This window comes from Lepus europaeus, chromosome 2 (genome assembly GCF_033115175.1).
Source record: "Lepus europaeus isolate LE1 chromosome 2, mLepTim1.pri, whole genome shotgun sequence".
Classification (NCBI taxonomy): Eukaryota; Metazoa; Chordata; class Mammalia; order Lagomorpha; family Leporidae; genus Lepus; species Lepus europaeus.
Genome location: NC_084828.1, coordinates 10,573,384 through 10,600,626, shown reverse-complemented (window position 1 = coordinate 10,600,626; position 27,243 = coordinate 10,573,384). Strand labels below are relative to the sequence as shown.

The following is a 27,243-nucleotide window of genomic DNA, read 5'->3' as shown; positions in this document are numbered from 1 at the left end:
AGCCTGCTAATGAGCCCGGGAAGGCAGACATGACGCCTCGATGTCTTGGGTTCCTGCGACCCGGATGGAGTTCCTGGCTCCTGGCTTGGGCTTGGCCCAGCCCTGGCTGTTGTGTGCATCTGGGTAGTGAAACAGCAGATAGCTCTTCTCTGTCCCTTGTCACTCTGCTTTGTAAGCACTGAGTTGCCTGGTCTGATGTAACCAAAGACCAGGAGGAGGCGGAAGCTAGGCTACAGAAGCAGTGTAAAGACGGGTGGCAGGCTAATCAATGGCTGTTTACACAGTGATCTGCCCTCAAGGAGACCCAACAGGCCAGTCCGCTGCAGTGGCTCTCGACATGGAAAGCCAGGGCTTCAGCGGAAGTCAGCTTATGAAGAGCCCTGGCAGCTCTGCCAGCCACGAGTTGGGTCACTGGAAACGGACCTGCCCTGGAGTCAAAGGCTCCAGGTCAGAGCCACAGGCCTTGTTTGCTCTAAGCTGAAAAGCCCTTCGCTCAGCCCTGCTGCCAAGGTAAACAGTGCTGTCGAGGGGACGGCCTAGGGTCAGCAACACGTGGGCAGAACTGCCACCTACCTTCTCAAGCCAGCTCTCCTCCCAGGCCAGCGAGGTGACGGTGCCTCCCGTCTGACGCGCCCCATGTGAACAGATAGGTCTGAGCCTCACAACTGGCAGGACTTTAACGCCCGCCTAACTATCCCCAAGCCCTGTCTGTCCATTTCTATAAAACTTGCTCACGGTTCAGACCCCTTTCTTAGGCCTCTGATAATGACTCTGTCCTTGGTTTTAGATCCTGTGAGTTTAAGCTGTTTGTCAGATTTGTTTCCTCCACTTAAAAAAGTAAAATTCTAGGTGGCCATGGACTTGAAACCCCCAAGGGAAGCAGTTTCTGCGAGCTGGCACCGCGCTCCCTGGAGAAGCCCCCTCCTGCTGCACCCTGCCCTGACTCCCCTTCCCAAAGACGCCCCTATTCAGCACGAAGCAGCCAGAGCGGTCATCGCCCTGTTCCCCCTAACAGAGGTTAGTTAGGGTTTCCATCTTCAGGAGGTGGCACTGTGAGGAGTCAAGTGGGTAATGGCAGTCAGGGTGGTCCCCTGGCAGACATTTGGAATAGCGAGGTACCTGCTCCCCTTGACAGAGTATCTTCAGCAGATCAAAGTGTCTGGCTTCCTTGGGAATCTCCAAATTTACAAATCTACCCTGAGAATAGCAAAGGAGTGGTGACTGCCTCTGAGCTCACGGTTTATTGTGAACACAGGTTCCCTATCCCCCGCTCTGCATGGTCTTTGTTTTAGCAGGAGCAAACCAGAGAGGACAAAGGATTGAAAATCAGGTCTTTCAATGGCTTTCGTCCTGCCTGGTACCTGAATGCCAATCTGATTGTTAAGATTTTTTTTTTTTTTTTTTTGCTTCAAAATTGTACTTAAAAACCCGAATGCTCCGGAGCCTTTTGGGTTCTTTCCTCTCTTGGAAGTCCCCCTCCATGCCACTCTGGCTGGAGGTCTTTGATTCTAATAAACCCTTTTAAATATATATATAAAAAAAAAAAGAAAAAAGAAAAAGAAAAAAAAGCACACGGAGTTGCTTACTGGCTCTGTAAATTTAGAGGGATAGGAGCATGCATTTTTTTTTTACTATTCTCTCTCACTAACTACACATTCTTTTGCCTCCAAAACCCCTATCCATCCATCCACACATCATTCATCCATCATCCATCCATTTATCCATTTACCTGTCCATCATCCCATCCATCCATCCATCCATCCATTTATCCATTCACCTGTTCATCATCCCATCCATTTACCCACCTGCCCACCCACCTACCCATCCACCCATCCCACTTGAATAACAGGGTACTATGTTCTTCCTCCTGGTTGTTGTTTTAAAAGGCAAGACAACCAACTTAACAATTACGCTGGACAGATGAATGAGCAAGGATGGGTTAGCACGGCGGAGCCAGCAGGAGACACCGGGAATGAGACAGCAGTGACCGGCAGGGCACAGATAATGGGGCAGGTAACTGTTTCAGTGGTGTTCACTGCATGGTTTGTCCTGTGCTAGGGTGAGCAGGACAGAGGTGGGTCTGCTCTGTTGGGACACACGTGGCTGCGGAGTGAGCTGGGTTGGGCTGGGGCAGTGGGGTCATTGTCTAGGCAGGGGGGATGTGTGATGACACACAGAGGAGAGAGGACATGCAGTTAGAAGCACTGACAGGTCCATATGACCAGAGAGTGAGCATCAGCCAGGAGGGGTCCCTGATGGCCACGAGAGGGGTGGCAGGGTCTGCCTGGCTCCCGTCCACTGTGCGAGTGGTCATCAGATCCCTAATCAGACTCTCGAAAGGAAAAGAAATGCTGAACGTAGGCACCATATCCCAATCACTTGCAAAGAATTTCCTCTGTCTTCCAGAAGGGGTAGTCGTGATTAAAATGAACAGGAACAGCAGGGAAGGGTGCAGGAGAAAATGAAGTGGGTGGGGCCAAGATCCATCTACCTGGCTGCCACCGTGCTAACTTTTGGCAAGTCGCACAGGGAGAGTTTCAGGTGTGAATTGGCGGCATCCTGCTTTGTGGGGAGCAGCAGCGCAGAGAACCCGGGGGAGAAGGAGCACTTGTCACCCAGAGACCGCCTTCTTGCAGGACCACTGTACGGTCAATTATTGATGGGGCTTCCGTCTGAATTGCTGACCTATAGGTGAATGGTACTTGGTAGGCGGTCCTGAGATTGAGGCAAAAGTCCTCAGTTCTATACAAGCTGTAGAGGCTGCCTTCCCCCACCTGGCACTCGGTTTTTGCCACTCAGCTGCCCGCTGAGGGCATCGAACCCTTCACAACCTACTATTTGATAAAACCTCTTTACTCTCTAGTGAGTTCTGTGCGTTTCACCCCTAAATTCAAGCCCTCAGGGAACCCAAATTGCTTTTGGGCTCTAATTCACACAATATTCTGGAAATCTGAAATCCTGAATGCACGCCGGCTGCACGGCTGTGTTTGTAAGCCAAGGATTCAGGGCCGCAGGCGTCGCTGTCCTGGTCCCCCGATCACCACCCTGCGCTTGGACTTTGCTCTCATTTCCAGGGGTCTGATTTCCGGGTTTGGCTGGCACTAAGCTGCTTATCATCGGGTCAGGCACATATTCTATCAAAACCTGTTTCCGAAACACTTTCGATCAGCGGCAGAGAGTGTGTTCTGCACGGTTCGGCCTGGCTTGTGTGTGTTCTGCATTTTCTGAGCCCCTCTCTGAGAGATGTGAGGGTCTTGGGCACGTGCTCACTGGTGAGCCTTCAGCTTCATCAGCGTGGCAACTGCTGGCTTCCAGAATTCCAACCAAAGCTGCCTGCCGCCTGTGCCTGCCACAGAGCTGCCTGCAAAACAGATCATCTCGGCGGGGGGTGGGGGGGGACGCGTTGGTTGACTTGTGATCCTACTCTGTCTGGGGTCTGTCGGGCGCCCCAGCGGTGGGACCACCAACTTGTTTCCCCAGTAGGTAGGGGCCCCCCGCTGGCGGTCTCCTTGCAGCCCTCTTCCACCGTTATGAACTAGGACCCCAGGGTGGCACCCTTCTCAGCGCAGCTCTCCCTGGCAGGGCTCCTACTGATTCAGACGGTGGCAAACGACGGCCCCTCCCTGTACTCCTGCCTGGAAGGACGTCCTCCCTTCCCCCAGGTAGTCAATTAGTGAAGGTGCTCAATACCCAGGTGTCCCGCTGCGTCTAAACCCCGAACACACTCAGCTACGGCTTTAAGGGACGCAAGCGTTCCTGGGAAATAATGACAGGATGGCGCTTCTTGGAGAAGGGGAGAAAAAGGCGATGGGGATTGGCATTGTGGCCACAGCGTGTTAAGCTGCAGCCATGGCTATTGCGGCCGTTTGGGGAGTGAACCAGAGGAAGAAAGATCGATCGATCGATCTCTCTCTCTCTCTCTCTCTCTCTCTGTTGCTCCACCTTTCAAACAAGAAAAGAAATGTTTTTTCGCGAGAAAAAAGTAGCATGTGCATCTTCATGAAGCAATGCCTACTATTAACCATCATCAGGATTAATATCATTGCTGGACTTCAGCAAATAAACACCAAGTAGGTTTTTCTGGCATGGCCAGGAAGCTCACCAACATTTGAAATAAGAATTCCGGGGCCAGCGCTGTGGCGTAGTGGGCTGAGCCTCCGCCTAGACTACTGACTCCACTTTCACGCCATTCGCCCTCTCCTTGGCGATGTTCGGTGCGTGTGGGGGACCCTCTGTGAACCAGAGGGCAGAATTCGGAGGCTCTAAGCCCACAGGAACGCGACCTCCACCTCCGAGACCGCAGAGCTGAGATCACAGATAGGTCCAAGGAATAAAAAGGCCAGCGGTGTTTCCGTAAGGAGCGTGTTGTGCTGATTTATTAGAGAACGAAGTTAAAAAAAATACTTTGAGGTTTGCCTCTCCAGTTTAAAAGCACTTAACGAGAAACACTTGAGGAGCTATGCAATGCTCTCTCCTACCAAGGACTGCAAACGGGGTTTTGAGAACATTCAATCAATTTCTTGATATGAGCAATCGAAGGATTGAATGCAAACGCATTTTCTTCTCAAAGAAAGAGGACCATCTTTCAAATTGCCAAAGCATGCACCTGTCACTTGGCATTAGGCATTTCAAAATGACACACTCTGTTATGGTATTGTAAGGCCAAAATATAATAGCTATTTACCAGATGGACACGTTACAACTAGAAAAAAATTACAAATGTTTACCTAGGGCAACAATTCCGCCAGGAATTCATGGGAAAAGGCACTGCATCCCTCTCATAGCAACACATGGCTACTACCCACTTGACATGCTTTGAACTCAACCCCGTTACAAGTCTCTACAACATACACTTCACAGGGAGGTTAGTACATCCGCCACTGTTCTCCCACGGCCTTTTCACCCGAGTATCCCGCAGGCGTGAACAGAGGCCGCCGGCTTTATTTACAAGTTCGTCTCGGTGTTTCGCTGGGGGTGACGAGTCAGCTCTGTCAACCAACAGTTCCCAAGGAGGTTTTTGGCTCTGATTCACATGCACACGCCACCATGTAAAAGGAACAATGGAAACCGAAGCCCAACCCCAACCACCTAAACCAGAATGTCGCACCCACTCAAAGCTGGCAGTGAAACTCTGCACTGGGCTTTCGGATCAACTGATTTTTTTTTCTTTTTCTTTTTCTTTTTTTTTTTTTTTTTGCAAAAGCACGTGCATGTACTCTAGGTAGCATGCCACATGGTGAGTGCTGTTGCAAAGGAGTGGAGGATCCGAAAGAGTGATGCACTTCTCGAATGCGTTCCCAGCTTCCCAAAAGACGTAAAAGAACAGTGGCGTAAGTTCATACACGAACAAGGCTTAGTCTTGAAGATCGGAGATATACATGCACAAACATTAGACCGGGAGGGAGGAATCGGACGCTACCATTTCCACGTGGCATTGTGGGTGTTTTCACGACCTCTCGGCACTCCACGCCTGGTGGCCTGGCGGGGTGCTCCTTTCCACCGGGACAATCCACCCTGTGGGCTGCTCAGAAACAGAAGGCTTGCCCAGACCCGAGGGTCCGCCTGCCCTCAGCAAAAACAGAACCTACCAGAAAAGAACAAGTACAAAACGCTACTGTGACTGGTTTACTCAAGACGTCCCCAAACGTCCACGCGCGAGCGCCGCAGACGCAGCGGGCGGCCCCGGTCCTTCCCAGGTGCCAAGCACACGGACTGGGACAAGGAGACAAAGCCTTGATTCTCTTCCGAGCAACAGGAACTGGAATTTCCGCCACGGCGGTCATGGCTGCCACCTCCAAAGTTGTGACGGGCGACTGGCACAGTCAATGACCCTGTCCCGTGAGTGCGACTCGGATGCTTCTCCGGCCCCGTGCCGGCTCAGCCCAGGTGGATCGGCGTGAACTCGGGCCTTCTGGTCTGGATAATTTTTGGTTTGGGTCTCTTCATTCTCTCCACCTCCTCTTCCTCCTCGTTCTCTTGGTCGCTCTCACATACGTGCACCACCACACTGGGAGTGGTGTCGGTGGCCGCGTGCAGCTCATACTTGCCCCCTGGGGACACAAAGCAGTTGCAAGGTAAATAGGACAAGCCCTGGCATGGAGGGGACAATAGTTAGGGGTCTGCTGAGCCAAGCTTCCGCCTATGTCCCAGGGGGTGAGGGACACGGCTGGATACCTTGCGGAGTTGCATTGCTTTGGTGGTTCATTCAGGAAAAGACTCACATCTACGGTCTGTGGGTGTGGGACTGCTTTCAGTCAAACGCTACGTCCGGGCGTGCAAGAGCTACAGAAAGGATGTGCTTTCTCGGTTACAGCACCACACCCGCCGGACATCAGCTCAGGGAACAGGTGTTGTGAGTGGACCTGCTCAGGAAGACACCTCCGGAGCCTCCCTCGGGGGTGGGGTGCACCCTAGGGACTGGCAGGAGGCCTGAGTGCGGGCACAGCTGTGGCTGCACTGAGCCAGGCTGACCCCACGGCCCTTTTTCTGACACCAGCTTACTACCCTTAGAAGGCAAGACTGGAATGGCCTTGGCCTTGGCCTTGAAAGGGTAAAGGAGCCTTGGCTCAGGTGTGGAGGTCAGACAGGTCACTGCAAATGCTGGCCCAGGAGCTTCGCAAGCCCTCATCCGTCTCCCCAGCAGCCCTGATCCGGACAGCTGAGGAGTCAGGACTGTTTTTTTTTTTTTTTTTTTTTAATTTTTTTATTTTTGACAGGCAGAGTGGATAGTGAGAGAGAGAGAGACAGAGAGAAAGGTCTTCCTTTTGCCGTTGGTTCACCCTCCAATGGCCGCCGCGGTAGCGCGCTGCGGCCGGCGCACCGCGCTGATCCGATGGCAGAAGCCAGGTGCTTATCCTGGTCTCCCATGGGGTGCAGGGCCCAAGCACCTGGGCCATCCTCCACTGCACTCCCTGGCCACAGCAGAGAGCTGGCCTGGAAGAGGGGCAACCGGGACAGGATCGGTGCCCCGACTGGGACTAGAACCCGGTGTGCCGGCGCCGCAAGGCGGAGGATTAGCCTAGTGAGCCGCAGCGCCAGCCGGAGTCAGGACTGTTATCTGCAACATCTCTGCCATGCAGCTGGCCAGGAGGCAGAGCTGAGCTGTGCACACGGAAAACACAGGCAGACCGATCTGGTGATGGCCATTATTCTAGAAGGGCCTTCTCCAGCGGGTGCTGGAGCGGGACAGCGTTTCTCGTGACCTCCAGGGCGGTCTGGCAGCTGTGGGCACCCCTGCCGTCCCGTGTCTCCTGAGCGGGCAGGCCAGACGCTTGACGTCAGCTCCACTAATGTACCCCGCCCGCAGCTGCCTCATACGGGCTGTGTTGGATCTCGACCTTGACGCCCACAGCGGCAGGGGGTAACATGACCCTGGCTTTGCACGGCTGACGGCATTTCCGTGTGGACGGTTTTTCAGAAGTGGAGACTTTTCAACCCCGGCCCAGAGGGATGAGGGATCGCCCGCCCACCAAGGGCAGACGAGGTCTCGGTATTTATTTGATTTGCTCCATGGAGGGGGAAAGAGGGGGCTTGTACCTCTCGCCCCCAAATCCTCCTTCACCCCTGGCTCCTGGGCCAACGCCGAGCAGACAGGACAGCCGCCAGCGCCCTGTCACTGTTTCCCACAGCTGTACTGAGGGCACCGTGAGAAGGGCTTTGACTCCGTGGTGGTCAGAGTCACCCAGGAAGACCCATTGGACAGATGGGAAGCCTGAGGCTCCAGCCCTGCCTGGAACATTCGCTCCCAGGCTGGGACCCTCCTCTTTCCTTGGCAAACTCAGCAGAGAACCCATTTGGGGCCCGGAGGGTAGGGGCAGGCTCTCCACCCCAGGCCACAGTCCTCCTCCTGCACCTGCTACCAAGGCAGGGTGAGGAGCTGATGGGTGGGGAAAATGACCTTGATGAAGAAGCCACCTTTCTGAAAGAGCGGTCCATTCTCCCTTCCCAAAGCCCAGATGTTCATCCCCAGCCAAGGCGAGAGGACTTGGGGCCAGGGTTCGAGCCACCCATAAGGGCTGGGCTAGGTGGTAAGAGCTGGGCTCCCGTGGGGCCCATCTCACAGCCAGTGCCGGTTCCTCGTGCACCTTTCTAGGGAACACCAGTGCCCAGCAATGCAGGGCAAGGATGCAGACGGATGCCCAGGTCACGCCGGCACTGACGGCGCGAGGGCCAGAAAGGACAGTGGTGATACCTCTGCTCCAGGGTGAGGGGGCCTGCGGCACCACTTCCCCAGGCCTCTCTGCCTCCTCCCCACCCGAGAGGGCTGCTTACCTGGCCCCAGCTTGGAGATAGCATATAAAAGATCATAGTTTATGACTGGCGTGGCATCTTCCACTTGCTTCCAGCCGACCGGCGGAGAGGCAGGCGGGGAGATGAGGAATTGCTTGTCTGGGTTGGGCGGGGCCAGGTGTGAGCTGCCTATGTGCAAAGTCTGAGGAGACAGAGAGAGAGAGGCTGTGAGTCAGAGCAGACGGCAGCAGGGCACGGACGACCCCAGGGGGACTCCCAGCAGCCCTGGGGCGCCCTGGAAAGTGGTAGAGAGGCTTCTGGGCTCCAGGTAGGATGCACCCACACTGAGGGCTCCTTCCTGGGGCACTGCCAGGAACCGTGCCTGACCTGGGCTAAGCACGTTCACAGGAGCCCTTGGTTCATGACCAGAAGCAGCACAGCCACGGGGTCGTGGAGGTCAGAAGGGACCTCGGAATCAGTGCCTCCCAGCTCCGCACAGCACGCAGGCATCTCCTGACGTCCACGGCTGGGCCACGCCTCTGAGATGACGCACAGCTCTCCCCAGGCTGAGGCAGGCACGGGAGCCAGGGCTCCACCCCCTCCTCCCAGGCGGCCCCCCCCCACTCCAGGTGGCTCGGGCAAACCTACTCCCCAGGAGATTTGAAAACCATTAAAACTATTAAGGGACGACAACCCGTACTCCTGGTTTGGTCTTACGAGGTGTGCCAGGGCTGCTGGGAAGACCTGGCCCGGGAGGTTTGTCAGTCTGGGTTTTCTCTGTGCTTCAACACGCACTCCACCCCCCCCCCCCCCGCCACCTCCCTCCAATGTTCACAAGGAGCGTGCACTATGATTGTCCTAAAGTCTCATCCACTGCAGAGAGGGGTGTATACACGGGAGAAAGCCTGGAGGCCCAGGGTCAGGGCCCAGCCCAGCGGTGTGGGGGACCCTGCCCCACTTTAATTTATGCACAAATGGCCCCAAAGTCTGCTCTCCCTAGGTGCAGTCGGAGGGGCTTCCAGTCTCCACAAGGAGGGGCCCAGGGGCCGAATGGGGACTCGATGGGGAGGAATCTTTTGGAAGCTGTTTCCCTCCCCTGACAACCTGTCAGGCCCCTGTTACAAAGTCAAGTGGGACTTTAGGGGAGACCCTGAAGGTGGGCAGGAGAAGAGGCAACCCCTCGCACAGCACCGACTTCGCCTGGGGCATTCCTGAGCACCTGCTACCTGTCTGAGCCACCTTTCCCTTTCCAGCCCATCTGGGTGCACACTTGCAGGTGCCCCGTTCCCCACGAAACACAGCGGCCTTGAGAACCTGCAGAGTTCTGGTCCGTTCCCCACGAAACACAGTGGCCTTGAGAACCTGCAGAGTTCTGGTCCACCCAGGCTGGAGCAGGCTGTGCCCCGCCCCCAGAGCACTGCCCCCAAGCAGACCCCGCCCACTGCTCTGAAGCCCCGCCCAGGAGCAGACCCCGCCCCCTCCCGCAAGCACACTGAATGACCACCATCTCTCCACCCCAGGCCTGCTCTTGCTGTCTTCTGGAATACAAGGCGTGGAGCGGAGGATTCGAGGATGGCCCCTGCCTCTCGCTCACAGGGGCTTCCTGGTGTTTCCTATCAGCATGGGACGTGATCTGCGTGTTAACGAGAAAGCTGCACGCACACGAGCCCGGCTCACCTGAGCAAAATATAACTTCATTTCCTTCCCGAGAAACTCGGTCTTGTGCAGCTGGAGCCGGGCGTCTGCCGCGGATAAGGGGTTGCTGAAGTTGATCCGGACCCGCTTAAAGCTCTTAAAGTACTGGAAGGTGATATCCTTGTCATAGGTCCTGAACAGGGACTCGAATTTGGCCTGGAAAACGAGAGTGAAAGCAAAAGAAGTCAGACTCTACCTGGACCTCACCTCGGGGTTTCCTCGCAGAGACCCTGGGGACAGGCCACCTTCCCACTACTAAGCTCATTTAACCAGCATGTCAGTCACCAAGACTCACAGACAACCAAGCTGATGGGAGAGCCCGAGTAGGTTCTAAACACGCTTACTATTGTTTCAATCTCCATCTGTTATTTTTAACTCTTTAAAATAATAGTGGTTTAAAAATTAATGTGTTGCAAGTGGGCCCATGTGGTGTACCGATGCACACACCTGCTCCGGTGAGAATTTAGAAACATCAAAGAGCCTACATTTGGAGAACCTACGCTCAGTTTCAGGAAACTGGCGCTTCGGCCACCTCCTGGGTAATGCTCAGGGTCCTACCAGAGAGGGAGGTGGGGCTCAGGGAGCGCTTCCAGGCAGGCTGCAGGGCCCTGAGTGTTCTCAAACACCTTGGACAGGCTGTGGGAACCCAAGGGAAAGGCAGCGTTAGGGGGTGACTGGGAAGGAGGGGGTTCCCCCGGAGCTGGGGTCCTGAGCAGCTGCTGTGTCCAAGGGCGCCATGGGAGCCAGGATGCTGAATAGGAGAGGAGATCTTCCGGAATGTTCACCGCCAGTTTGTGACCCTGGCTGCGACTTGCCCAGTAGGGGGCTCTGCAGAGGCACGTCGGGGAGCAGGAGCAGCAGATGCCTGGGCATGGTTTCATCACCGCCTACTACAGCTCCTGTGCCTCTCCGGCATGGTCAAGTTTCTGGCACGGCGCGCCCTGGTAAATCTGGAATTTCACATGACCTCATCAAGTGGCTCTGTGACCAATCATGTAATTTTGGAGTTATGATTCAGAACTCGGGAGAGATGACTTTGATAAAGACTTTTAGGGTATAAGTCAGGGCTCAGGACCAGAATCAAACGAATTCATGTTCTGTGTTAAATCCGGGTTATTATCACGCCACTCTCCTGCTAGGACTAACTGAGAGCCTACACGGTTGGGGGCAGCCTCTCTGGACTGGAGACAGAAAACCACTTCATCCTCACATCAGGCTAATCTCATGTTCCCTCCTCCACACACAGCAGGTGCTGTACGAGCCCGCGCAAGAACCATGGCTGCAGCCAACAACCATCATATGGAATTATGGACTTAAACTTGATTTAGAAAAGAAAACCAACCACCAAAAAAAAAAAAAAAAAAAAAAAAGACACCCTACATATGTCCCAACATGGCTTGGGGACACGGCATGTACCCCACCCCCCAGCCGGCAAGCAGAGCACCCACGTCCCATCACACTCGTTCCTGGAGGTCAGCAGGACAGCTGGAGAGCCACCAGGGAAAAGTCTGACGTTTTAATCAAGCGAAAAGGCAACGGGCAGCGTGGAAGGTTGCTGACTGCTTCTCTACCGGCAGTGAGAGGTGCCGCCCCAGGAGGCACGTGCACCCCGCGCTCCGATGGTGCACCCCGTTTCACCGTTTGCCACCGCTGCATGTCCCCTGGCCAGAGAAATCTGGGGGCTCGGGGCCAGGCCCCTGTCCTTACCACAAGCATGCACACGGTCTTTAGAACATTTCTTTCCCGGGATGAAGCCAAATTATTCTGAACTCTCGCTGTCAAAAGTAACCGGTCCCACGTGCACCGTCAGGAGAGGCCTCCCTCCAAAGAGCTGAGTTACAGCCCACGCAGGAGGAGAAAAAAAACGCCCGGTGCCAAAACTCTGCCTCTCTAGGAGCCAGCCCTGGGGGGGCCTGTCTGTTCTCAAACAACGAGATCTTTGCAAGCTCCTTCAGCGATAATTCTGCAGGCAACAGCTGGGTGAAGCTCACACTTCGGATTGATCTCAAAACTCAAAACTCAAAAAAAAAAAAAAAACAAAAACAAAAAACAAAAACCAAAAAACCCAAGAAAAAACACCCAAGAGAGACACATACCCACCCCAACTATTTCAGGTCATAGTCCCGGCAAGAGGCTTTGGAAAAAAAAAAAAAAAAAAAAAAAAAAAGCTCCCAAATCACGTGACATTTAGAAGCCTTACCCTGGTTTCACTTTCGCTGAAGATCTCACTGTTTGCCACACAGGCAATCAGGGAGCTAAAGCTGTAGTTAAAGTTCCTAAAGTGCATCTTGCTTCCTTACAGAGGGAGCGCTAGAGACAGGCAGTGAGGCCCCCAGGCGCGGTCCGGGGTGAGAGGCTGTGTGTAGGTTCTTTCTGGAGCCGGCCCTTATAAAGCACCCAGGGCCGGCCCCCTGGGCGGGAAGAACAACTTAAAAAAAAAAAAACCACACACACACACACACACAGCGTCCAGAGCATCCTGTTTGGACAGCAAATTCCTGAGTCAAGTCCTGCATGCTTGCAAGGCAGACGGGGACAAAGTCTAAGTTTCTACTGGAAAGAGGTGACGTCAACACCTTAGTCATTTTCCCTATGCTAATTAACTCCCCGCTCCGGGAGGATGGAAAAAACAGCTGAGGTTTGCTTCGCAGCTGCTTTAGCAAGGGCTCTTGCGGCATAGTTTCCACTGGTGGTAATCCCATTCAGCCAGTCGGACACCACGCTCCCTGCTGAATGGGACGACCCTCCTGGAGATGGAAAATGTTACAGCAGAGGAGGGACCAGGGGCCGTGGCAGTAAACAGCAATTAGCTGCCGGCGGCGGAGTTTCGAGGCTTCGGGAGACCTGGAAACCAAAGTCCTGGGGAGCTGCTGGGTCCCTGTGCTTTCCTGAAAACCTCTCAGTCGCGTTTCAGAGTGGGGCAGTAGAGGAAACGTGTGGGCCTCTGTCTGGGTCAGTGAACTCTGCTTCTAAAGCAAAGGGTGGAATTCTTCGAAATGTAGCATTTTTTCCCTCCGCCACCTCTTCCCTGTTGAACTGTATTGGATGACTGTCCCGAATCCTGCTGGCACAGGGTGGCACGGTGGGAAGCGATCCTAGGACTTTTCTCTTGATAACTTCAAGAGAAACTGTCATGTAAGAACCAGGGCTAACGCAACACCGTGATTGTTATCTAAGGGTTACCAAATTCAGGCAAAGAGACACAAAGACATTTCAGAGACTCTGGCTTCAGAAACGGAGAAGGAAAAACGCCAAGAGGCTCTGCTCAGAAACTTGGACGGCATTTAAAAAGGGGGGTGTGGTGGCCAGTGGGCTAACATGGTGCGTGGGAAGCCACATCCCATATCAGGGCCCAAGTTCAAGTCCCACCTTCCTGCTAATGCCCATCCTGGGGGCAGCAGATCCTTGAGTCTCTCTCTCTCTCTCTCTCTCTCTCTCTCTCTCTCTCACACACACACACACACACACACGAGATGTGGGTTGGCTTCTGGCTTCAGTCTGGCCCAGTGTTTGGGGGCTAGACCAGTGGAAGAAAGGACTCGTGTGTGTGTGTGTGTGCGCGCGCGTGTACGCGCACATGCAAGTGCGTATTTTCTCTTTCTCCTCCTGTGTCTCTCTGCCTTTCAAATAAAATGAAAATAATTTTTTTAAATGAAGAAAGGACAAGGAAATGGAAAGCATGCATGCTGTAAATAAAGTTAGCTCAGTTGGCCCCTTTGTGTGCCTGGACTGGAGACGTACCCCTGGGAGCAAGACTGCCTGTGGTTCTTTCTCAGGGGACAACTCCAGAAACTTCTGGGCACTTCTCACCTTTAGACCCAATGACACACTAGTCCTAGTCCTTCCTGCCAATTTTATGGACTCACAATTTTTTTTTTTTTTTTTTTGGTTCAGGGGCACACAGGGACAGCTCTTGAGCTTCCGAAGTTCAATGGAACCCTACTATTGACTTTTAAACACGGACTTCATTAAAGTCAGCCAAGAATGAAAAGAATATATGAAACAGGAAAAAAAACAAAACAAAACAAAAAAACCAAAAACAAAACAAACAAAGCAGTGCATTTATCCCTGCACAAAGAGGGCGAAGAGGGCTGCTTCACTTCCGGCGTACCGTGCCGTGCTGCCCGCCACAGTTACGTAAGAAACCGCCCAGGATGCTCGCTTTGCCAGTTTACCCGTGACTCCGACCCGGGAAGACCTGGACGCACGCACATCCTCTAAATCATGGGGAGCAGAGGGCACGCGTCAGACACGGCAGAGGGGTCCTCCCGGCTTCGTGTCAGGGACGGGCTGGTAGGCGCTGCATTTCCAGGGAAATGCAGGCAGGATCCGCTGCGGGTTCTGGAGGCCGGCGTAGACGGTGGTGCTGGTGGGGCTGCGCTGTGGGTGTGGGAAGTGGTCCTGGCGGGCGGCTAAGGAGCAGGGGAGGGGACAGGCTGGGGACACGACACGGCTGTGTCCTCCAGAGAAGCCTGGGCATCCCCAAGGCTCCCTCTCCCCACTCCGGCCCCCTGCCGCCTCCTTTCTTTCGCCAGCAGCCCACCTTGGCCAAAGGTGATTTTTAAACTGTGATCGGAGATGGCAGCACTGAACCACTAACATTTACGGCATTGACTTCATCATGTGAATAAGAAAAAGAAAAAACAGTGAGGTATCTGAAAACCGTTGAACTGTCTTTGTTCAGGGAAAGGGAGACTTCACTAGGCTGCCCCCAAAGGCTGACACGTGTGAGGAGCTCCATTTGAACCGAATTCAGTGAGTTCGAGCATGCCCAGTTACAGGGTGGTGGGATGGGGGGGCTGCTCGGGGGGGGGGGGGCTGTTATTTTGTAAGGAGGCTGGAATGGATGCTGCCTGGCAAGAATCACTGGGCCGAGAGCGGGACCCTGGGGCCGCCACCTGAGACTTTCGGGGCTGCAGCATGGGAAGTGTGGGGCAGGTCCGAGTTGTCAGCGTGCCACGTGGAGTGGCCAGGCTCCTCAGTGGCACCTGGGTCCCACTGCTGGCCAAGGGGTCTCCTGGAACCCCTATGCCCTCCCTCAGAGGGAACACTGCTTCCACTCGCCTCAGGTTCCCCTCTTCTGCTACTCCTGCGGTTCTTGTTAGAAGGGTCTTTGACTCCAGGTCTCCCGGTGTGAGGCATGAACTTGGACTTCTAACGGTTCCACACCAAGGAACTCTGTAAGTAGCGCTTTCCCACACTGAGAATACAAACTGATCCACAGTGGAAATTAAAAAGGTGACTTCCCTGGGGCCGCACTGTGGCATAGCAGGTAAAGCCGCTGCCTGCAGTGCCGGCATCCTATATGAGTACTGGCTGCTCCATTCTGATCCGGCTCTCTGCTATGGCCTGGGAAAGCAGTAGAAGCCCCTGCACCCATGTGGGAGACCTGGAAGAAGCTCCTGGCTCCTGATCGGTGCATCTCTGGCTGTTGTGGCCAACTGGGGAGTGAACCAACAGATGGAAGACCTCTCTTTCTCTCTCTCTCTGCCTCTGCCTCTTCTGTAACTCTGCCTTTCAAATAAATAAAAGATGACTTCCTGTTCCTTGTGGCCTAGGAGACAAGGATGAGCGTGAGTGATCTGGAGAAACCAGGGCCAGCACTGCGGCCTCCTCAGGGCTCCTGGAAGCACACTCAGCACAGGAAAACTGAAACCCGAAGTTAACAAAGACAGGAAAAGCTGCAGTCAGCTCGCAGCTTTAGATGTTTGCGTTTCTTCCACTCAGGCCGTAAAAATCATAAACGAGTCTCTTAACCTGCGTGTGCCTCCCCTGGCTCCCAGCATTTAGTGCACATTTTCATGAAGAAGTTTCTATTTTGGGGGAGGAAAATGTGAGGTTTATGACGAATTCCATCGTCCCTGTTACCGCTTTCCTTGGGCAGAGTCGGGATGACCTCAGCACGCCGGTTACAAACCCCCTCGGAGGAGCAGACGGTGGGGCCGGGACTGTGGCGCCAAGCAAAGCCTTTTGCAAAGTGGGCCCATTGGAGGGGGCTCAGCCGAAGCCGGGGCGCGGTGAGCCCATCAGAGAGGGCTGAGCCGAAGCCGGGGCGCGGTGAGCCCATCGGAGAGGGCTGAGCCGAAGCCGGGGCGCGGTGAGCCCATCGGAGAGGGCTCAGCCAAAGCCGGGCGCGGTGAGCTCATCGGAGAGGGCTCAGCTGAAGCCATGATGTGCAGAGCAGAGGGAGCAGCGATCTCTTCTGCGTGTGGCCCTTGTATCAGGAGTGCCCCGGCCCACCTGAGGGTGGCAGGCGGTGTGGCCTTTCCCTTCAGGCTCTGAAAGCGACACCTTAGGCCTTTCAGCCCCCCCAAGACAGCAGCAGCCTTTGGAGTAGCTCTTTCCTGTACGATGTGGGACACTGCCCCCACCCCCGTCTTCCCCTGTGCGTCTTTATCGACTAGTAGGTTGGGTTGCAGAAGGTGCCGTCCTCAACCTGGAAAACTCCTCTTCATCCTCCAGAGCCCCTGACAGAGGCCTCTCCTCCGGGAGACGCTGCCTCCCTCTCTCCCTTTCACCCCGCAGCCCTCCTCAGTAATGCTTGTCCCGCGTCTGTCTGGAGATGCGGGTGGACCCACGGGAGTGGACCACGTGGACGTTCAAAGAGGCACCCGGGTGAGGGCCTGCCTGCCGCAGGCTGGGAGCCTGACCTCACCAGGGGGCACCACAGTGGCCGGGCCGTGGGCATTCTGAGAATGGCCATGGCCATTCCTTCCAGCACAGGAGGCCACGTGGCAAGGGGAAGGTTTTGGCTGTGCTCAAGACCACGTGGTTGCTGTTGCACGCCCGAGATGTCCCCTCCTCCATGACACAGACCTCCTATGTCCTTGCTGCGTGAGGCATGCAGGATGCCTGGGCAGGGACTGGGCCCTGGAGACCACGGACCCACCCCACGGAGGCCCCGCAGGTCTTGCGTGGCTTCCTGGGGTCACTGCAGAGGCCTCCCACACCGGCCCCAGGAGGAGCAAGTTCAGCTCTGGATTTGCTCGCCTTGTCCTTGTTAAATGCCCATTTCTAGGGTGTGTTTGATACGGGTGTCCATTGTGAAGTGGAGTTTGTGAAGAATAACTTTTTAAAAGATTTATTTATTTATTTGAAAGGCAGAGTTACAGGGAGAGACCTTCCAACAGCTGGGTCCCTCTCCAAGTGGCTGCAATGACCGGGGCTGGGCCAGGCTGAAGTCAGGAGCCAGGAGGTTCTTCTGGGTCTCCCATGTGGGTGCAGGGGCCCAAACACTTGGGCCGTCTTATGCTGCTTTCTCGGGAGCATTAGCAGGGAGCTGGACTGGAAGTGGAGCAGCCGGACTCGCCCATGTGGGATACAGGTGACGCCAGAGCGCCGGTCCCTAGGGTAGAGTTTACAAACAAAATGCTTTGCGGGCAGATGTGTTTGAGAACCCTTTACTTGGGAGGTTCATGGTCAAAAACGGTGGCAGACTATTTGTCAAAAGGGCAACGTGACTGAATTCCCAATTCCTTTAGGCTTCTTTTTGATGAGCAAATGTGAGGCGGGCAACAGGTGGAAAAAAAAAAAAACAACACTTCTTTTTTTGATAACTCTAAGGGAATTGCTCCTTTTGACCACTTTCAGGAATACTCAGGAAATGAGTTCGGGGGAGGCCAGATTCCGGCTCAGGAATTTATTGCTGTCAGTGTTGTTTTATTACAGGTAAAATGCGCTTGGCCATAGGGAGAGTGGAAAGCAATGCAGATAGTCGGTTTTTCCCCGATGGGAGGCCCTACCCACAAAGCCCTGGGGCAAGAAGGGGGGTGCAGGTCTCCAACCGCGGAGAAGGACAGCTGAGGACCCCCCCAACCGCGGTGAGAAACTCATCCTCAAAGAAAATCTCTTTTCAGTTGAATAAGCACCCGTCTTCCGTAGGAAAACAGAGTTGGTTACCAAGAAGTGAGATTAATAACAGACTTCGGCCTGGCACATTTTTGAGACTTTGGAAGCTACGGAGAAGCCTGGCGCTCTGCACGAATCAGGGCAAGAGCGCCTGCAGATAACGCGTGTCTCTGGCTGATTCAGGATTTCCAATTCCTCTGATAAAAAAGATACGAATGGCCACGGTGTGCCAGCGCCACCAATGGTGGAGGCACCGGCGAGGCACACTCACGGCGGTCAAGGCCAGCGCGCTAACCGCCAGCCATCGTGGTCTGTGCGCTTAGGGGGTAAATAAAGGAAAGTCGTAATCATCCAAAAGGAAAAGAGAGAGGAAGGCAGGCAGGCAGACAGACAGACAAGGCGGAAGGCACCATCTCAGAGCAGGGCGGTGCGCTCCTACAACTACTCCAAAGACGGAGGTCACAGTTCACGGCGGATTCCGTCTTGTTTGCGAATTCCATGTGTGCGCAGCCGCCTATTAACTCCCGTTTCCTTATTACCTCAATCCTTCCCTAGTACATAAAGGTTAACCGCCCAGCTGTAACTGCTTGGAAACACACTGCGTGCAAAGTTTAAGATGAAGAAAACAGCCAGGGGCGACTCGGGGCGACGTGCAGCGACCTGGAGACCAGCAGACAGGATTAAGGGAGGTGGCGCTTCGTTCAGAGACGACTGGGGCCACGGCCCCCTCATTAGTCACCCCTTCCTCGCTCCTTCTGGTCTGTTCCTCTCCACACCCACCTTGTTTAATCACTGATTGTAACTTTGGCTTTGATGCTGGGCCCAGCCAGGGGAGTAGATCTGCAGAGACAAGAACCCGGGCAAGCATCGCCCCAGGAGCGGGCTGTGCATGGTCCACTGTGGATTGCAGTCCCCACGGCTGGTTTATTCCGGCGCCGGAACCCCCCCCTTCGCACTCAAAGCCCGAGTCCTGCTTCTGAGCAGGGCAGCCCACGGGAGAGCCTTGTTCCTCCCACTGCCGTGTTTCAGACTCACTCTGGAAAGAACCGCCAACCACGCCCTTGCCTGGGAGCCCAGGGGCTCATTCTGGAAGCTTCTTCCAGTGCGCCTGGCCCTGCCCCGGGCTGGGGACAAACACAAACAGCACACTCATACCTGGCAAGCGACTGGCTCAACCTAGGCAGAAGATCAAAGGCGACACGGCCAGGGAGGGAGGGCACAAGGACAGTAGTGGCTAAAATCTCTAGGTCTTTAACACAGTCCTCAGTGACTCTCCTAAACCCAGTGTGTATCCACAGCCGGTTTTAAAACCCAGGAGTCAGCCTAGAAATGGTTTGGTTTGTTGTTGTTGTTGTTTTGTTTTGCCAAGAGCAGGGCGAAGTGGGTCCTGTGCTCTTACCTCCTATTTCCATGCCCCACCCTACGCCCTGTTTCCAGCCGAGAGCCACGAACCAGGCCCTTGCTTCCCACACTTGGCACTGTGTCCACGGCTGATGGCGTGGTCAGTCGGGAAAGTCACATGAGGAAATCAGACCTGTGTGACTCCAACACCTGCGGAGCACACGCGACCCCACCACGGCTCCGACATCAACCCCGCAAAGTGTGTAGCCTGCTCCAGGCCCATGCCCCAGGCCGGGGACGACCCGGTTGGTTCGCCATCTCAACTGTAGAACAGTCAATTGTCAATATTTAAACACTGGAATGTTTTCTTCAGAAGGAAGATTTCTGACTTGTGCAAGGAGAGGGACAAGAAAGGAAGCTGTGGCCACGCTGAGCTCTGTGCAGATGTCCCCTGGGGAAACGTGTGTTTCCCAAACACCAGTGACCCCATGGTCTCCAACTGGCCCTTCCCTGGCTGACCAAACCCCAGAGCTGTTTGGGTTTTTGGCCTCTTACTCAAATTCAGTATCTGTCAAAGAGAGCTTAGTCCCCTGCCAGGTGCCAGGGGTGCAGGCGGGATAGCGGACCCATCCCGAGGGTCACACTGCTCCACACCCAACAACTTCTCCATCCAGAGCATGCGTCCCTCACTCCTCACACGGCAGCCCCGGGTGGACATTTCTGCCTGGCCCAAGATGGGGCAATGTGCTTCCAGTGGGCAGCTCCCCGGGCGTTGGTGAGACAGTCTCTCCCACTCCGGAAATGATGCTCAAAGTGCCAGGCAATGGTGAAACGCAGGTACAGGGACGACCCTGATTCTGCTTAAGTGCGTGTACGCCACGGCAGGTTTCCGGAGCGGTCATCGGTAAGAAACCATTGGGCCAGAACAGGACGGTGGACCGTACAGCCGAGAATAAAACCATGGTATTAGCGATTCCTGCAGAATTTGCTTGCCATTAGTAGAGCCAGGAAGATTTTGTCACAGCCAGCATCAGAAGACACAGCAAGAGATCCAGGTGTATTCACAGTGAGCTTTGCAAGGTCATTTTTTTTTTTTAAAAAAAAGACATTATTTTGAGAAGACAGCATTTGAAGCTGCTCTTGGGAAAATCTAGGATACGGTCTGACCCATCTTCCCACTGAGTTGTGTCTGTTAGGAAGAGTGGGGCGGGCACGGTGGCCCTTGCAATTACCTGACTTATTCAGCGATCAAGGATGTCCACACCCAACCAACAGCCCCCACCCAGCTGTCAGAAGCACCTGTGCTGGAGATGAAGTGGGGGCGGGGAGCAGCCCGGAGAGGGAGAGTACAGCTGCACCCTGGTCCCCGTGGAAGCTTTGTCCCTGTGGGGCACCCTGAAGTGTGGGGGGTGACCCTGGCTGGGTCCTAACTCTCCACCCTGGCCAGCTGTGGCGAAGGGGTGATGCTGGGAAGGGGACAGGACCTCGGTAGGGTGGGTCCCCTTGGCCGAGTCATCAGCTTGGCAGCCAGGGGACAAGCCCTTTATCCCTGAAGGGGCCCAAGACACATCGCAGCGTCCACCACAGCAGCCCACCAGCCAAGCAACAAGACCCAAGTGCAAGCCACGACGAGGCTCCCAAGACCCGTACCCTAGGACAATCGTCTGAAACCTCTCCCAGCAGCACGCCCACCCCTGGGCTGGGTGTCGCGAACACACTGCTATTTCCACCTGTGGTCACCAGTGCATCAAAAGGAACATGGGAAAAACTAGCAGTAAACTCCACAGTCTAAGCCCCCAGGATGCATCACATCAACCAAAACCCAACAGGTTCATGGCCAGGAATTTGTTCTAAGGAAATCCTCATGGCTATGGGCTAAGGTTTAGCTGCACAGGTGTCCCTCAAGGCTGCTATACACACGAAGTACCCCCATCAATGTCCAGGTGATAACTATGCTACATGCACTCATTCGACTACAGAGCTACTCATGAGAAAAGGGTAAAAGCTAATGATATAAAAACATGCTTAAGACTGAGCAGCAAGAGAAAAAAAAAGGCTACACAGTAATGCTTAGCTTCTAACATTTTTCTATTTATTTATTTTCAATTAATTTGAAAGGCAGAGAGGCAGAGGGATAGACAGGGACCTTCCACCCTCCACCCACCAAGTACTTGAGCCATCACCTGGTGTCTCCCAGAATGCACACTGGCAAGAGGCTGGCATGGAAAGCAGAGCTGGGACTTGAAGTTGGCACTCTGATACGGGATGTGGGCGTCCCAAGCAGTGCCTTCCCCACAGTGCCAAATGCCTGTCCCTGGAACTTCCTGTTTCCATTCCATTTTGGTAAGAAGAAAGAATGGGTGTTGAGAAAGTTGCAGTCTTTCCCATTTTTGCTCATTTGGATTTACCGGAATTCTCACGATGGCTGAACATTTACTTCTTTGGTAATGAAAACTGACATCCCTTTCGTCCTGCCCCCATCAGATGTGGTATTTCAAAGGTCAAGGGAACCATGGTTAACAGACATACTGTGTGAGGTTGAAGGTTAGCCAGAGAGGAGAATCTGCCCTCCCCTTTGTTTTAAATAGTGTTTTGAAATCACAGCCTTTGTTTACACTGTATTTGTTAAACATAGTCCCTAAAGCAGGTATTTCTACTCCATTACTATGTGGATGGCATGCTGCTGAAAAAGCCCCTTTCTTACCCAAATATCTCTAAATACAGAGGTTTCACCAGAAAATGTTTTGCTTTTGTTTTTCCTTTAAAAGATTTATTTATTTATTTGAGAGTCAGAGTTACACAGAGAGAGGCAGAGAGAGAGAGAGAGAATCTTACATCTGCTGGTTCACTCCCCAAAGGGCTACAATGGCTGCAGCTGGGCCAATCCAAAGCCAGGAGCCAGGAGCTTCTTCCAGGTCTCCCATGTGGGTGCAGAGGTCCAAGGACTTGGGTCATCCTCCACTGCTTTCCCAGGCCACAGCAGAGAGCTGGATCGGAAGTGGAGCAGCCAGGGCTCAAACCGGCGCCCATATGGGATGCCGGGACAGCAGACGGCGGCTTTACCTGCTACGCCACAGCACCAGCCCCTTGCTTTTCTTTGACAATCTCTCTGGCCAACTGTTGTTCTCTAGTGAAATAGCTGATTAAGCAGCTGTGTTGGGTGAGCCATTCTCACTAGTCAGTCGAGCTGTTGGGGCACCGGGGACAGTCAGGGGAGTGTGCCTGCTCTGTGCCCTGAGGGACTGGGCCACGCTCTGTGTCAGCGTGAGCAGAGCTTCTACGTTCTGCAGGCCCTAGTGTGACCAGCACAAGAGCGATACCCAAAATCTGCCGACAGGTACGATGCCCTCTCTGGGCAGAACCACTGAACTCTCTCCTGTCGCTGCCACACAGGAGCAGGTGTCATCCCCACACCTGCTCCTTGCTCGTCTGCATAGTTGTCCTCATTCTCTCTGTCCCAGTTCACACCCCCGCCTTCTACTTTCTCCTTGGACAGCCCCTTCCTCCGAATCTCTCTGCTAACGAGATGCAAGGTTACCCAGGAGACTTTGTCCCGTTATGGCGGTAATGATAGCTGTTCAACGTAGGCTAAACACAACAGAGTTTGTATTTAATCAACAAATTCTGGAGATCAAACTCTCAACCCCCAAAGGAATGCATCGCTAAGGGGAACATTGCAGGCAGTAGGTCAGTTACAGAAGAAAATTCCCTGGGCAGGTGGGCTCTTCTGGACCTGGGTGCTGCCTCCCTAGGGATGAAATGTCTATTTTTCAAGCACCCACACTGAAGATCCTTGTATGGGCTGTTGAGGGTTAACAGCCGATTTCCCAAGTCTACAGGAAAATAATGGATTTGTCCTTTCATTCAACCACCATTTATTAAGGACCTGCCATGTGTCTTGGAGCCATGGCTGGGTCATAGTCTCCTAACGCCAGGAACCCTGAGTCCTAGGATTTACTGCATTTGAATTGCTTTCCTAAACTGCAATAAGGGCAGGCCAAGCCGCGGGCCCTGGAACACTTAACACCCTCCATAAACATTTGTGGAACCAATGTGTGCAGCTAAGTCCTGGGCTCTTCACTGGAGATAAGGAGGAAGGTACGGCCATCTTTCAAGATGCTCACGGTCAACACAGTCGTGAACTGTGCACTAAGGCCTGCCAGGTGTTCAGTGCCGTGCTCTGTGCTCTGCTGGGGGCCCCAAAGCCTAGGACACAGTTCCTGGCCCTAGAGGGGTTCCACACTGATGCCTGGCAGACAAGGCTGAAGCTTGGGTGACAAGATGATGTAAGTGTTCCGTGTGTGTGCTGCACTCTCGTCTCAGAATACGGGAGGTGGTCGTGTCATCAGCCTGGGCTGCTCTAGTAAGGCACGACCCCACCTCAACACAAAGTCCTGTGGATAAAGGACTTGGGAACAGGATTAGGGGTCAAAGGAGTGAGAAAAGGATAAATCCCCGCATTTCCTCATTCCTGCTTGCAAAAGTCAAATCAGGATCGTCAATATTTTCTTTATCAACTCGCATAAAGCTGCTTTGATTCAAGGACTTACACACGTTACTCATTTTAAACAAATTCCTTTGGTTGCTTTTATCATGAAGTGGCACTGGCTGAGAGCTGGTATCTGCTAACTGATGTAAATTTCTTGGGAAATCTCACCTCTCATACCTTCTTTTTTTTTTTTTTTTTGACAGAGTTAGACAGTGAGAGAGAGAGAGACAGAGAGAAATGTCTTTCTTCCCCCCAATGGCTGCTATGGCTGGTGCGCTGCGCTGATCCGAAGCCAGGAGCCAGGTGCTTCCTCTGGTCTCCCATGCGAGTGTAGGGCCCAAGGACCTGGGCCATCCTCCACTGCCTTCCCGGGCCACAGCAGAGAGCTGGACTGGAAGAGGAGCAACCAGAACAGAACCAGCGCCCCAACTGGGACTAGAACCTGGGGTGTCGGCGCCACAGGCGGAGGATTAGCCTAGCGAGCTGCAGCACCGGCCTCATACCTTCTTTTTAAAACAAAAATGATTCGTGCAAGGTAAGAACACCAAAATATGCAAATTAATATAGTAGACAATGTGTATTTAAAAGGCGGAGAGAGAGAACGAGATTGAGGAGAGAGCAAATCTTCTATTTGCTGCCTTACTCCCCAAAGGACTGCAACAGCCAGGCTAAGTCAGGCCCAAGCCAGCAGTCTGGAACTCAATCTGGGCCTTCCACGGTGGCTAAGCCACTGTCCCCTGCCTCCTGCGTTAGCAGGAAGCTGGACTGGAAGTGAAGCTGGGACTTGACCCAGCCACTCTGATACGCGATGTGGGCATCCCAAGAGGCGACTGAACTGCGGTGCCACACGCCCGGGCCTGGACAAACTGGGAGGCTGAAGAGCAATGTGTCTGTCGGCTGGGGAGGGGAGGGGCAAGGAGGCTGCTGTGTGGTATGGCCACTGCAGGGAGCTGGGGTGAAGACAAAGGATGGCTGCAACAGTGTCCTGTCTCCCATGCTGGTAGGTAGGACTCCTCCATTGCCCCATCGAGAGGCTGAGCGCCCTTTGTGAGTGCCTTGACCTGCGCTATATGGTAAAAAAAAAAAAATAATAATAATAATAAAAATAAAAACAGACACCATGTGCTGTCCAGGGTGAGGCCAAAATGATGCATGTGCTCCTACCTGGATCCTCAGGGGCCCTCTCTCTTGGGATCCCTGGGATCTGGTGACTGACTACACTGCAGGAAGCCCAAACAGCCCAGGGAGAGGCCCTCATGGAACTGAAGCCCCTGGCCCAAAGCCCGGGCAGAGCTCCCGCCTGAGAGTCGGCACCCCTTGCCAGCTCTGACTGTGGCATCTTGAGAGTGGTGACTCTGGACCCCAGCCGAGCAAACACAGCAGAGGATGCACAGAGGAGAGAAGGGCCGTCTCTGCCAAGACTGCCGGCCGATCTGTGAGCAGCAGAGATGCGCTGCTGCGTGAAGCCGCTGAGCTTGGGGCGGCCGCCTTCGCAGCAGCAGTAACCAGAGGGCTATTTCCAAGCTGGACGGACGCTGCAAGGGTTGTATTGACTTAGATTCGGAAAGCAAGTCAAGGAGAGCAGGGGGCGCTGGGCGGGAGGGGAAGGGCAGGTTAGGGGTCTGGGTGGCGGTGAGGGCGGGTCTGGCTCTGTGTCATACTACACCACGGTCCGTACTTGTGTGAGGGGCACACGCAGGGCGGTCACAGCATCACTGAGCCACACTACCTGGGTGTGGACCCTGATGTCCCCACTTCTTAGCTGTGACCTTGGAGGAAGGCTCTCAACTCCTCTGCGCTCCAGGTTTGCATCTGCATGAGAAGGGACACCATGGGGGCCAGCGTTGTGGCACAGCCGGTTAAGCAGCTGCCTGTAACATGGCCAGCATGCTGTATGGGCACTGGTTCGAGTCCCCACTGCTTCACTTCCAATCCAGCTCCCTGGGAATGTGCCTGGGAAAGCAGCAGAGGATGACCTATGTGTTTGAGCGCCTGCACCCACGTGGGAGACCAGATGAAGCTCCCAGCTCCGGCCTGGCCCAGCCCTGGCTGATGCAGCCATTTGGGGAGTGAACCAGCGGATGGAAGATCTCTCTTTGTCTTTCTCTCTCTCTGTAACTCTGTTTTTCAAATAAATCTTAAAAAAAAAAAAAAAAAAAAAAAAGAAGGGGCACCACACCACACAGTCTAGACGCGCACTGGCTGTAGCACTCGCTAACTCAGGTCTACCTAGGACTTAGCACCCAGGGAGTCCTACCCAAGTGCTGGCTGTTAGATCTGTAGGTGGGGCTCAGGCTGGGGGCGGGGCGGGGGCTGAATCACGCCCCCTCCCCTGAAGCGTTGAGCAGTCTGTAGCCCTCAGAACCTGGGAAGGCGTCACCACACGTGGCAAAGGGCCCCGCGGGTGTGAACATGCTAAGCTTCCCGAGACGGGGTGGCGATGGATCTTCTTGCAGTGGGCACGTGGGGAAGACAGGAGGGTCAGAGAGAGCGAGGGGCAGGGAGTGAGGGAGCAGAGTCACAGTGGTGCGGGGCCATGGGCCAAGGAATGCAGACACCTCTGCCGTCTTGGGAAAGGCAGGGGTGCGGAGGAGCCTCAGCCTGGCTGACGCCTGGATTGGCCTCACCAGGACACACAGCCTTCTGACCTCCAGAACAAAATGGTAAAAAGCCTGTGTTGTCTTCGGGCCAAGCGCTACGCTTCAGCCAGAGGAAATCAGCATGGGGCGACTTCAGCCTTGAGAAAGGAGCGCCCTACAGCGTCAGCAGATCGAAGGTCCGAAAGACGGGTTTGGGTGTGAACAGACTGCGGTCTCTTGATTTCGTTGTCTCCTGAAGCAGCCATGGTGGGGATGACATTTCCTTCTTCTTCTTCAGTGTGGGCACAGGGGGTATCCAGAACCCGGGGCCAGGTGTCAGGGGGATGTGGGCACGAGCAATGGCTGCTGCCCTTGTCTGCTGGGGGTGCCTGCCACACTGTGCTGGCCAGGGTGGCCCCGTGGTTACGTATAGCCAGAATCTGTCCTATTGGCTTGAGATCCATTCTCACTGCCCAGTGCCCGAGCTGTACTGGTTGTTACACGTCTTGAATAATACACTCTGGGCCTCAGTGTTCTCATCTGTGAATTGGGAATCATCTGATTGTTCAGTGTGTAGAACGAGCAGAGGAGGGTCCTTCTCAGCCCCTGGTCCCCCCAGCAGCCTTACCTGGGAAATGGGCAGAACACACAAACACCCACCTGCTGTGCTGGGCGGGATTGCAAAGCAGCCCCCAGGCCTACCCCGGGGGAACAGGCTGCATCCCCTGCTGGGGTCTGACCAGCGTGGACTCTACTCCCGGCCCTGAGCAAAGACCCATGGGAGGTGCTCTCTGTTGCTGGCCATCGAGTTGGAGGGGCTGCGTGGCAAGGAACACAATGGCTCCGGGAGCTGGACGCTGGGATCCGAACACACTTGAAAGTGCAGGCTGCTCCCAAGCCTGCAGATGGGAACCTGGCCCAGCCCTGCAGTACCCCGAGCCCAGCCAAGCATGCCGGGCTCCTGACGGCCAGCTCTGCCAGCTGGGAAACTGGGGCGGCCGTGAGCCAGTGGCTGCGTGGTAATTTACGACATGGCAACAGGAAACACACGTGCACTCACTG

General features: G+C 54.4%; 1 protein-coding gene across 3 annotated transcripts in view; it reads right to left on the bottom strand.

Annotated features, from left to right (window-relative positions):
- Window positions 1–4,330: 4,330 nt before the first annotated feature.
- RCAN1 (regulator of calcineurin 1) overlaps window positions 4,331–27,243 on the bottom strand; it is an 83,331-nt gene continuing 60,418 nt past the window's right edge. The window contains exons 1-4 of one of the 3 annotated variants that reach the window (XM_062205580.1): window positions 12,125–12,293; window positions 9,907–10,080; window positions 8,272–8,431; window positions 4,332–6,050 (exon numbers count right to left, since the gene is read on the bottom strand). In XM_062205580.1, coding sequence (XP_062061564.1) covers window positions 5,878–6,050; window positions 8,272–8,431; window positions 9,907–10,080; window positions 12,125–12,211 — 594 coding nt within the window. In that variant the 5' untranslated portion in view covers window positions 12,212–12,293 and the 3' untranslated portion in view covers window positions 4,332–5,877. Of the gene's footprint in view, window positions 6,051–8,271; window positions 8,432–9,906; window positions 10,081–11,631; window positions 12,055–12,124; window positions 12,294–27,243 lie in introns of those variants that run through there. The other 2 variants (XM_062205589.1, XM_062205571.1) reach the window with 2 other exon arrangements.